This window comes from Macrobrachium rosenbergii, chromosome 3 (genome assembly GCF_040412425.1).
Source record: "Macrobrachium rosenbergii isolate ZJJX-2024 chromosome 3, ASM4041242v1, whole genome shotgun sequence".
NCBI classification, from domain to species: Eukaryota; Metazoa; Arthropoda; class Malacostraca; order Decapoda; family Palaemonidae; genus Macrobrachium; species Macrobrachium rosenbergii.
The window spans coordinates 80,552,879-80,565,419 of NC_089743.1; the positions used below are offsets into that span (position 1 = coordinate 80,552,879).

General features: G+C 37.5%; 1 protein-coding gene across 3 annotated transcripts in view; it reads left to right on the forward strand.

Moving 5' to 3' along the window:
• Positions 1–508: 508 nt before the first annotated feature.
• LOC136826121 (adhesion G protein-coupled receptor E3-like) overlaps positions 509–12,541 on the forward strand; it is an 86,904-nt gene continuing 74,871 nt past the window's right edge. For 2 of the 3 annotated variants that reach the window (XR_010849517.1, XM_067083111.1), the window contains exon 1: positions 10,357–10,585. Coding sequence is in view for 1 of the 3 variants with exons in the window: in XM_067083111.1 (XP_066939212.1) it covers positions 10,490–10,585 (96 nt within the window). In the remaining 2 variants the exon portion in view is untranslated. Of the gene's footprint in view, positions 623–10,356; positions 10,586–12,541 lie in introns of those variants that run through there. The other variant, XM_067083123.1, reaches the window with a different exon arrangement.

Consider the following 12,541-nt stretch of genomic DNA (forward strand, 5'->3'; position numbering starts at 1 on the left):
AATCTTATGAGAAATCTTTCATAGGACATGATGTATCCTTTATGTTATTTTCAGTAGGGCTGTTAGCAATTCTTATCTTAAATGATACTGTAGAGTATCGTTATATGTATATTAAATTTTAGCATAATACAGTATATGTACAGGTATCGCCGTAAATAATATTTGAGAGTTCTCATGCTTAAAATTTGTGCAGTAAAACAAATTTAGTTACAAAACTGGCGATGTATACGTATATAAATGTATTTTCCTATGTGAGGTGATCAGATCTCTTGAATTACAGTATCAGATTTTGTTTGAGTGACAAAATAGTTAAATATATTGAAAATATTTTTGAAGTTAAGTATCTTAAGATAGTTTTTGGATTGAAAGAAGACCAAGCTTATTTTGACATAGTTGCCTGACCTCTGATAGCATCCTTGACATAGCAGGGGATCGTAATTGTTATGGAATTCTGTATGTGTGGTAAATCTTGTTGATATTAATTTTTATTAATTTGGCTTTATTCCAGAGAACTCAACATCAGAGTTGGTTTCATGATGAGGTAACTACAGAACAAGTACCATGCAAAGAGGAAGATGTCGCATATTAATGACACTTTGATGACATTTGACAGAGTATCAAGGTAAGCAATTAGAAGGGTTTTACAAAACCAAAGGGCACCAGAATGACTCATTGAGCTAGTGGTGCTACTGTTTCATAACATGTTTAGAGTGAAGATCAGCACTGAGCCCTTTGCCATTTGTCACATTTATAGAGGAAGCTACATAGCAGGGCATATTAGGGGCCCCCCCTGGGATTTCCTATATTGATACTAAATAGTGTTAATAGTAGAATCAAATTATACAAATGTTGAAAAGATGGGATAGCTTAATGGAGAAGGACTGAAAGTCATTGTCCGGAAAGGGTGCAAAGACCTTTGACTTATCGGTAGGAAAGTGGTAGAAGATTTGGAAGAACTCAGTTTTGTGTATTGAATGAAACAGAGGATGTCATAAGCTGTTCAGGATTGAAAAATACAAGTTGGGGAAGAGATTTGCTTCTTGAAATGTAACATAAGAGAGAATGGAAAAGAAGAGGTAGAATATTTCCATTACATTGGGGGGACACTGGTTGGTGAAGGAGACAATAAGACGACAGACGAAAAGGACATTAACATCCTGGATGAAGTGGAGATAAATTGTTAAACTAAGACCTTTATTACTCTTCACAGCAGAGACAGTGGCACATAATAAGAAAACGGAAAACGGATTATATTTTGTAGAGGTGTGGCCCAAAATTCAAAGATTCATGGGTGGAGTTCCAGGTAACTTTTATAAAATATTGTAAAACAATATGGAAAAGACTGCCTCAAAAAACTCGTCCAATAGAGAAAAAAATCTGGCCTGCAAACCATGAGAACAGGAGAGTCAGGTACCATTTACTGCTGTGCCCATAAAGGAGTGAGGTAATAAGTAATCTTGGATTACTTATTACCCCACTCATGCGTATCTGTACAGTATTAACAAGAAGAGCATGAAGATACTTAGAACATCCCTGTACTAAGATAACAACACCCAAAGGTGCTCAGCCCAGCTATGAAGAACAAAACCGAGTGAGCCTGACAGTCTAAGACATAACAAAGAGGCCAAACCAGAGCCTGGTCAGTCGTAGACACCCAAGGCATGTAACCACTCAGAAGGAAAGAATTGACAATAGGACGATAGGAAATGTAAGACACCAAGAACACGGGGGAATTGAGGCACAACAAAGGCCTTGTACTAAACAGCAAGAGATGCACTCTTATCCTTGAAAGTGATGAAACTTTCAACTTGTTATTAGTACCTGATTACAGAATGCCATGGCGGAAAAGTTGTAGGCCATGATCCCAATGCAACTACTCATCAAGAGGTCAAGAAGAAGTTGTAGGCCATGATTCCAATGAAACTACTCATCAAGAGGTCAAGAAGGCAAGGATTCCTAAAAAGATTGACCAGAGATCAGAATCTAAGCCCCAGCAACAAAACTCCCTGGACCACATAAGCTTTGCTTAGTACTCCAGCAAGAAGGCTGTTTGTGCTTCTAGCCCTATTTGAAGTGCCAAGAACATAAGTGTGAAAACAGTTGGAATCAAAGAAACTTCTTCAGTGAGGGAAGGGTCCTGTAAATGGAGATCCCAAGAAATGGGTCTTGGCACTCATCTAAACTGCATGGAGGGAATGAACACCAAGGTAACTGCAAAGTATCAGGTTCCTAAGGAGAATTAAGACAATAAATAACCTTCACAGGTCATGCCTGCAGGTGTTGGAGCAAACTCCAGAAGGACCTTAGCGTCTAGAGGTCCCCTCACTCACCCTGGAATAGCAATGGCCTGCACCACCCATCAAAGAGTACACCTCACCGTGCACTGTAGGCATTACTTAAGGTACTTTGCAGCGTCCCTTTGGCCCCTAGCTGAAACCCTTTTCATTTCTATTACTGTACCTCCATTCATATTCTTTCTTCCATCTTACTTTCTAGCCTCTTCTAACAATCGTTTCATGGTGCAACTGCGAGGTTTTCCTCCTGTTACATCTTTTAAACCTCTTACTCTCAATTTCCCTTCAGCATTGAATGAGCACTTAGGTCCCAGCGCTTGGCCTTCGGCCTAAATTGTATATTCTGTCTGTCTTAGATGATCTGAGCAGTGTACAAACAGGCAAAACACTCAGTAAAGTAAAGCATGGACTCAGTAAAGAAGCCACAAAATGCCATCAAGAGCTGGAGGAACATGACAAACAAGCATGGGTCTTTAGGTCCAAGATAACATAGAGGCCATGCACCACTATCCACTGATATCTCCAAGAAAGCAGAAGTATCCCCTGATGTCCACCATCAGAAGCAAGGTAAGGGGATGGTGATACCTTCCCAGGAGCTGGAAGAATGGACCAGGCAACATGCAGCCTTAGGTCCAAAGCCGCAAGGAGGTCATGCACACTGATCACCAGACAATCTCCGAAAACAACCTGTACAAATCTGTCAAGGATTTTGTGTTCATTGCCACCATTTTCATCAGATAGAAGAGATAGGAAAAGTGGTAAACTGTAAAAGTGGGTGGAAATCCATATCATGGAATGAGGAAGATCATACTACAATTGAGTAAGTTGCAGAGAGATATTGGTGTTTCAATACTTGAAAAATAGACTGATATCTCAAAGATTAAGATGGGTTGCACATGTGATGAGAAGGGGTTAAGGGCACCTGGTCAGGAAAGTTGTTTTTTTTATGGAAGTAATAACATAGAGACCAGTAGAAAAGCCCAGAAAATCATGGGAAATCAGTAGAACAGATGAAAATTCAGTGAGAATGTGCTCTGGGTAAAGAGAGTGGAAAGAACTTATTTCACATCTAACCTGTAAAGGGAAAATCTCATGAAAAAATTTTGATGATGGTGATCATCAAATCCCATTGTGATGCCAGAATGGCCCTCTACATTGTACTTCTATAGGTGCAGAAGACATATTTCAATAATACACAGCTGGTTGCAATTGTGACAAATGACAATGCCGAAGAAGATTTGTTGAAATTCTTCTCCTGGCCTATATCACTTACCCATGATGTTCTGGGGTTACCCAGGGTTGGGATTCTTACCACTGGCATACATACTACTTTTCTAACTGTCGCATTTCCCCCTTCTGATTGGATGACCAACCACAGTTTTTTTTCTTTGAGAAATCTTTTTTTATTGTCTATAAGGAATACATTCTCTCTCTCTCTCTCTCTCTCTCTCTCTCTCTCTCTCTCTCTCTCTCTCTCTCTCTCTCTCTCTCTCTCTCTGATGCTTGCTTATGTTTATGACCCTCAGAATAACTTCCGCCATGGCAGTATCAACATGATATAAGTCATAAAGAATATGGTCACTGGGAAGATGAAACAACATAATGTAAAATCTTTTGCCTTTACTCTGAGGAATATTCAAACAAACTGAAAATGCCCCAAATTAAAGGCGAAAGATTTTACACTCCATTGTTTCACTCTAGTCGAGGCCACATTTCCTGCTTATCAGAACCTCAGAAGGCACCAAAGTTTCAAATCTCTCTCTCTCTCTCTCTCTCTCTCTCTCTCTCTCTCTCTCTCTCTCTCTCTCTCTCTCTCTCTCTCTCTCTCTCTCTCTCTCTCTCTCTCTCTCTCCACTGTTGTATGGGGAATTACAAGTCAGACGTATTTGTCTAAGTATTTGCTAAGATTATTACTGGAGTACAGTATTCTTATCACCAGAAATCAATAACCATGCTATTTTCAGTTAGGATGGCTGGCAGCTAAATTAAAACGAAAAAAAGGCGAGAATATAGTCAGAATATACAGTCTGAATAAAGCAAAATAGAAAAAAATACAGGAACACAAAAATTAATTTTTTTTCCTCATATCAATTTATTAATTTGTTTAAGGATATTCTGTGTAATCAGTGCATAAAATGACGAGGTAACCTCACACCTATCTTTAATATTATTGGCTATTAATGCAATTCCATTATACTTCAAGGGATCAACGTTTTCTATGAATCCATGAGCTATGGAATTTTAGTTTATACGTTTTCCCTTTCAATCATAGGCCGACGAGACGAGCAACCTAATGTCTGAATGGAAATTAAATTTTTAAAATGTGGGAAAGAAAAAACATTGGAACCAAACGGAAAGGATGTGATACACCCACTTCTTATGAAACGAATTTTTAGAAATCTAGAGCAACAGCGGTTCAGGATTATTTAAGGAGTGCTTCAGCAGTAGCCGCGAAGAGTAAAGTAAATGATTACGACTAAGGAGTTGCAAGTGAGTCATATCTGCGTGGTAATCATCAGTATTGTGTCTTCCCTCTGCAGTACTATCGTTATGTTCCTTGTCAGTATTTCTTTATTGTAGACTGATAGTTTTGCTTATATATTTCATCATCAGTGTAAATTTTGATTGTTTTTAGAAGTCTTAGTCTGTCAGATTTTTTCGCATTCTTCAAACAAATATCGGGGTATTTGTGATTGGAGGTGATAGTTTGGCTAAATCTTGACAAAATAATAGTAACATTCTAATTTTTTGGCTCTATAAGATCCATGATCTGATTAAATGGATTTGAGGGGCCTAGTTTAGGAATTAGTATACTTTACTCAATAAATGCTCAATATTACTCTCAGTAACTGAAGTCATTATTGTACAAATTTTGATTAAGTACGATATCTGAGAGTAAGCACGCCATTGATTAATTGAAACTGTCACCCTTCTCACTCGTTCTGAGTATCATGATGATGATTGCGAAAATATCCTAAGCGATGTCAGGCAGGGCAGCCGATCGAGGCTACGGCCTATCCCAACGCCAAATCAAAGTCCTTCAAAAGAAGGCATCGTGCTTACCCCATATGAAAAATGGGAAAAAGCACGTTAAAACGAAGATTACGAAAATATCCTAATAGCAAATACATTCAGCTGATTTTATCTTTCTTAATTTAAAAACTTTGTTTTTTCTTTGACCCGCGAAAATGTGCTAAATATGCAATATAGCCCACCACTCCAATTAGTTAAGCACAGCCTGACCCAGGGCGGGGGCGGGGGTTTAGTCTGTCGACGACTTACAAACCTTCTAGCCTACTCTGTGACAGGTTGGGACTTGTAACTTTTAGGGCTGGTTAAAATGTCAATAGTTTTCTCTCCATTGTAGATGTGTAGTTATTTTTACCCTCATTAACTTCTTCGGCGTTTTATTCTTTCAACGTGTTATGAAAATCCTGAGAACTGGATCAGATCTTTGTCTTCAGAGCAGTATGCTTGGCCGCTTGAGTCTTCCTAGCCACGTTCACGCTTTAACACTCCAGATTTTTTTTTTCTTTTCTTATTCCAGTTTATTCCAGACCGAACAGCAAACCCGGTCTTACTCCGCAAATTAGTCCAGCCGAAACAAATTACCCTCCCGCATCCCAAGTGTTGCTTGTTCTAAAATTTAACGCAAGTTGGCGGGATTGGTTATGAGCTTAACATTTGGTTTATGGATGAGATACCAAGAGCATCCGGCTTTCTTATGGAACTAGTATAGGTTGTTCTTTATTATGGTCTGACATTTGATGGTTTCAAAGCCCTGGGACTTGCTTGATTTTACTTTCATTTTGTCTGCATTTCATTAACATTGGAACTTAAAATTTAATGACCGCTTAGATGCCATAATTGAACTTCAGTAACTAATTGTGATAATAATGACAGTAAGTCATCAACGACTTTAGTATTAAGTAAAAAACGACCTCTTATATTCTGGATTTTCTGAGACTCTTAGATGCGCACACCCCTGAGAACACTGAATCCGAACGGGAAATAACGAAGGTACTTTGACCTTTCGTGGTGGGAGGATGCAGTGTTTACAAGTCTGCGTAAAAGTGGGGTTAGATCGAGAGGTCAAGAGTTGCTTTGCTTGCTTGAATAAAATAATACGTATGTCACGTGAATGTGACCGATTGATAAAAACGTACTAGTATTAGCAACAGAGTTGAAAACGAAGGTAATGATAAATTTGGTATTTGGAAAGATAGAAAGTAGTGGTTATGAACAAAACAACAACGATTTATAATAAAGAACGAGGTGTCATACTACCGAAGGTTAAGGACAGGATGAGTTTTATCAGTTACGTGAGAAGATGAGTCTCGTTGTTGTCCGAAAATCGTAGTCAGTCTACCACAAAAGACTTCCTGTCGTAGGGTTGTCACTTTCAAAGACTGAGACCCCATAAAGAAAAGTGTATAGTTCAACAAACATGAATGGCACGGAGGCCATATTTATATAGGTTGATGCCTGGGCGCCTGCTTCTTTCATAGGCCTCAAAAGATGAGGCGCATCTTTCGCATTTATGGCATTACTTACACAGCCGCTATATCGCGGTTGTGCTTCAAGAGCGACGAGTCAGCGGATGTTTTTGTGATTATAAACGATAACCTGATGTCTGATGTATGTGTGTGTAAGAGAGAGAGAGAGAGAGAGAGAGAGAGAGAGAGAGAGAGAGAGAGAGAGAGAGAGAGAGAGGAAGGGGTGTATTGAAAATGTGTAATAAGACATAACGTTTTTGTCTGTTTCCTTTGAATTTTAGCAATTATAATTCTGCAAATTCTAGCTTCCGCTGATGACTGTTTCTGCTTTTCATTTCATATGTATCTCTCTCCTTCTCGAAGAGTCCTCCGCAAAGTATAATATTGATAGGCTTACCTACAGAGCTGCTATGTTCTGTGTCTGTTTCTTTCTTCTTTGCAGCGCAGGTTTCTTTCCTTTCTTCTGTTTTTCCAAATATTTGTAATTTTACATCTGATCCGAGTCGGGGTTCTCCATGTCGTCAACGTTAATCCCCACAGTTGTCTTCTTTTATTCTTTTTCAAGACGTTTACGTGTTTATTCCCATTTTATGGAAATTAATATTTTTGTTCCTTTCTTTTGCTATATATATATATATATATATATATATATATATATATATATATATATATATATATATATATATATATATATATTAGGACTAGTATTATATTTTTGTGACTAGGCCTACATTTTTTTCAGTCGGGGAGGGTTTTCATTTTGCTCGCATATACAGAGATTTGAAACGATTAAAAAAAAAACACAGAAAATCAAGACTGTACTAGCTTGATAATGGCAATATTTCAAGTAGCTCTATTGAGAATTACTAATAGTGCCGTGCGCATAACTTGTACTGTTTGATCCCTACACCGCAGCCCCAGCGGACGCATGCAGCTAATGAAGTATTACATCCTTTGATCGATTTTATATATAAAGCAAAGTTGTGTTTGATGTTTGTTTTAAACCGATCATAGGTAAACCTATAAACATGGTGCCTAGTTAAATAAAGAAAATATAAGTTTCTGCTCCCTTCTTGTGAATTATTTTTACTGTGTCGCCTATAAACGTTCACTCGTTTTAACATGCACGGCAAAATAAAAATCATTATTTAATTTTCATTGTGAAAATAGATGTAGGTTACACAGTTGCAAAAAACAAACATTATCTGTAAAATTTGTTTTAATTATTGTTGTAATAAAAACAGTAGATTTTAGTATCGTGATGTTTTGTCATTTTCTATGCCTGTAAATGTAATTTTTTTTTTTTTTCGCACCCTCGGCTCAGAATATTTAAGTTATAATAATGGATGGTTGAAACGAATTCATTTGGTATGGCAATAATATAAGCCTTGGTATAAAAAAAAATTTTTCTGTAAAATTACTCTTGGGCTCTAGGCTTAGGCCTATTAATGCATATGATCTTGTAATATAATTATGAGTTTTGAATTTTTTTTTCTTACCCAAACACCTAATATCTACAGTATTACCTTGTGCTGTCAGTGCGCCAGCAATGCAATTTTCCATGATTATCAGTTGAAAATGTTTTCTGGTGACAAAAAGATGATTGTGCTCCAGAACTCGGCATCAGCAGCGTTGTATTCTAAAGCGAAACTCAACCTCTCATCTTTATATGCTTAAGATATTATACGCAGTCTCTTTATTTGGTATATTTAAAATATCTTTTATACTTGTAAAAAGAATATTCTCCAGTTTACGGTTTTCATGGTACTGAGAAGAATATCGGCAATAAGCAAGATGTATACAGTTATCGTGCAACCATATTTGTCTGCGCAACATTCTGCATTGCATTTGCAGGCGTGCCAACCGAAGCTCATAATTAATGCATTTCACCGCTAAGTGAGTAAGTTATAATTTGTAATATTTTTTTATTATATCTTATTTGTTATCGTAAATTAAGTTTCTTTGGTGATACGATAACATCAAGTATGCCAAACTCTATTAGCTTTTTAGTTTTCTGTAAAAGAAAACTATTGAGATGGCTATTTGTCTGTCCGTCCGCACTTTTTCTGTCAGCCCTCAGATCTTAAAAACTACCGAGGGTAGAGGGCTGCAAATTGGTATGTTGATCATCCACCCTCCAATCATGAAGCATACCAAGTTGCAGCCGTCTAGCCTGAGTAGTTTTTATTTTATATAAGGTTAAATTTAGCCATGATCGCACGTCTGGCACCTCTATAGGTGCCAATAACACAGGCCATCACCGGGCCGTGGTTGAAAGTTTCATGGGCCGTGGCTGAGAGTTTCATACAGTATTATACTCTGTGCAGAAAACTCGATTACGCCGAAGAAACTTCAGCGCATTTTTTACTTGTTTTATTTGCATAAAATAACATTAATTCTTTTAGCAGAAAGTTCTTTAAACAGAAGCTAATCTGTTCATGCGTGAACATAATGAAATATTTCATAACGATTCGGACAAAATGCGTATAAACCCTTCTTAAAACATGGAATTTTCCTGCAGTTTTCTTGCTAAATTGTTTTAATTGATTCTGCTTTTCATATTATACAAAATTTTTCTCAAACTAATTAATTAATTAATATATGGAATGAAAAATAAAAACATAAGATCCGAACGATGTATTCCGTAGAGTGGTGCAATGCATTGAAGCCTGGTTATTGCCCTCTCTCTCTCTCTCTCTCTCTCTCTCTCTCTCTCTCTCTCTCTCTCTCTCTCTCTCTCTCTCTCTCTCCATTACCGCGAAACGTTTCGGATCAACTTAAAGGTTCCTTGCTCATTCCGACTGTTCATTTTCTGCAACTTTTTATGCCTTCCTCTCAGTCAGTCCGTTACTCTGACATTCTTTCGTTAATAGATAATGGACAACCTGCGAATTTAGTTTTGCAACCAAGGTGAATAATATCTTACTAACCTGGCAAGACAGAATAATTATTATTCTGTCTTGCCAAGCTAGCAAAATTTAAGAAAGACTTGGACGCATTTGGAAATATTAGTCTACAGACATTAGTCTACAGATTATTTTTTTTAGAAAAATTTGATTTCTTTTTAGATTTCCCACCATAGAATTATATCAATATACAGTGGTATGCATAATTTGTTTTAAAACTAATCTTTTTTTATAAGAAAACATTAATTGTTAAAAAAAACTCGTACTTTAGTTTCACGTTGTACTTAAATTTATTCAGTTATACAGCATATTGAAGCAAGTTACCTCTCTCTCTCTCTCTCTCTCTCTCTCTCTCTCTCTCTCTCTCTCTCTCTCTCTCTCTCTCTTCATCACAGTTATCATTTATATCAGCATTGTTCTACAGTATTTGTTGACTTTGTTCAGTGAGTTATTATTAATTTTATTGCACAGTTAAAATTCGGGGCTGGTTGAGACTCATTACCTTTCCAAAAGCACCTAAACACTAGAAAAAATGCCATTGCCAGAACATCTTTATTACGTTTTATACGTTATATATATAAATATATATAGCTGTGTGTGTGTTTGTTTGTATGTATGTATAATTGGGGACTGGGAAAACCCCACTGCCTTTGAAAACCTGATTTTGAATCAGCTTCAGCTGGGAGCGCACCTTCCGGTCCCTCGTAACCACTGTATCTGCTGTGAGCCGCCTTCATTCACACTTACGCGATAAGGCGAAGAGCTTCAGAGAGGGACGCTTACGTCTTCCACGATGGTTGCTCTCAAGGGCACGAAACCCTCGCCGGGCCTTCAGCTGGCGGTTCTCTTAACCGGTTTGTTTTTGATGGCTGCGTCTGCGTCAGCAAAGGTATGTGTAGAATCACGCTCGCTGTGGCACTGGTTTGTTGATTAGTGAATTTATGAAACGTTGGGTCTGGTGACTCTGGTCAGTGTTTGGATAAGTGACCGCCAAAAGAAGACATACAGCAGAAGTTCATATGCCCTTAAGCATCCATGGGGCAGGGCGTATGGCTAGCAGCTTCACCCCCACAATTACTAGCTAAAAAACTAGGATGGTAAAGATGGGAAAAAGTCATATGGTGAGATATTGTATATGCTTTTTAGGCGCAGTCAAAATTTTCGCGTCAGCTCCGTATGGGGTTGGGGTAGTGCTGTCAGTGTAGGCTACCTGACGCGGTGCACTGTAGGCATTGATTAAAGTTCTTTGCAGCGTCCTTTCGCCCCCCAGTTACACAACCTTTCATTCCTTTTACTACACCTCCTTTCATATTCTCTTCCTTTTCCATCTTACTGTCTATCCGCTCTTAGCAATTGTTTCAACATTATTTTCAGTGCTGAATGACCTCATAGGTCCTAGCGCCTGGCTTTAGGTCTGAATTGTATATTCCAGTTCCAGTTCTCGCGTCGGTTCACATTGAATGTTTGCGCAAATGTGTCGGTTGTCGTTGCAAGACAAAACTTTCCGTTTTCTTACATCTTGCTTTATTCTCAAGGCCAAGACTGAAGGAAAAAAATGAGAACTACGGATGTATTTTTCCATTGCTTACCAACTGCCGACTGCGGTTTCGCTTGTTAACTCACGGCGGTCATCAAGGCTACACTATTAGTTGGATAGAGGAACTGTGCTTTGGGAGGCGGGAAACGATTAGTTAATATGCGAGGGGTAAACCACAGGAAAGGTATGCGAGGGGGAATTTCACAGACGCCCTTTTGTCGCACAGGCTGAATTGGATGCTATGATGGTGGTGGAGATGATAGATAGACAGATAGACACAAGCAAAACTGTTAATCATTCATATTACTCTTCGGTTCATTAGCCATTTCCACCTGTTTATGCTTGCAGATGTTCTTGTTTGAATGTAGACATAATCACCAAAGTCCTGTATAATAATTGCGATGCGCTTAAATAATTAATTGATAATATATTTTGCGTAATTTTTCTGACGGTTTTAAATTTGTGTAGCTGTTTTGCATTGGATTATTCCTGCATTTTTTAAACTTCAAAACTATGTCAGTACAATTATTATATCTTTTATTATGTACTGTGTACATTGTATTATTTTTGTCATTATCATATTCTAGCAGTTCTTTACACCTAAATATCTATTTTACTTACTGAACAGTCTAGACCAGTGGTTTTCAACCTGTGGGTCATGCCACGGACATCTTCAAAAGAGTATTTTAAAAATGAAAAATCATGTACAGTAAATGCAGGCCAGTGCTTTCTTTCATAAATGAAAATGTATAACTTATAAAGTGTTCTGAAAAATAATTCCACAAATGAAAATGTAAGACTAAAAAAAGTGTTTGAAAATGTTTTACAATAATTCTATCATCATCATTACATAATTCGGAAGGGCAGTGTGCCATGAGTATTTAGTGATGCCAAAATGGGCCATGGGCACAAAAAGGTTGAAAACCACTAGTCTAGACTATTTGCCGACTCCTCGGCCGTAAAAAAAAAATTCCCGGCTATGCCTTGTCCGACATGCGTCTATGTCCCGCAGTGCGTGTAAACATTTTGTGATCCGTTTTTTTTTTTTAACGTTAGTTTAACCAGACCACTGAGTTAATATTAAATCTCCTAGGGCTGGCCCGAAGGATTAGACAAGCTATTTAAACTCTCTAAGAATTTAATTAAAACTAGCGACATATGTTAATCTAAGAACTAATTAAGTTAATTAGGAATATATTATAAATTATTCTATGAATCTTATATTTAATCATATAAATGATTAAATTTAAGGAATTTTAAAATATTAAAAAGTGAAAATTTGTCATTTTCTGACAGTATATCTTTAAA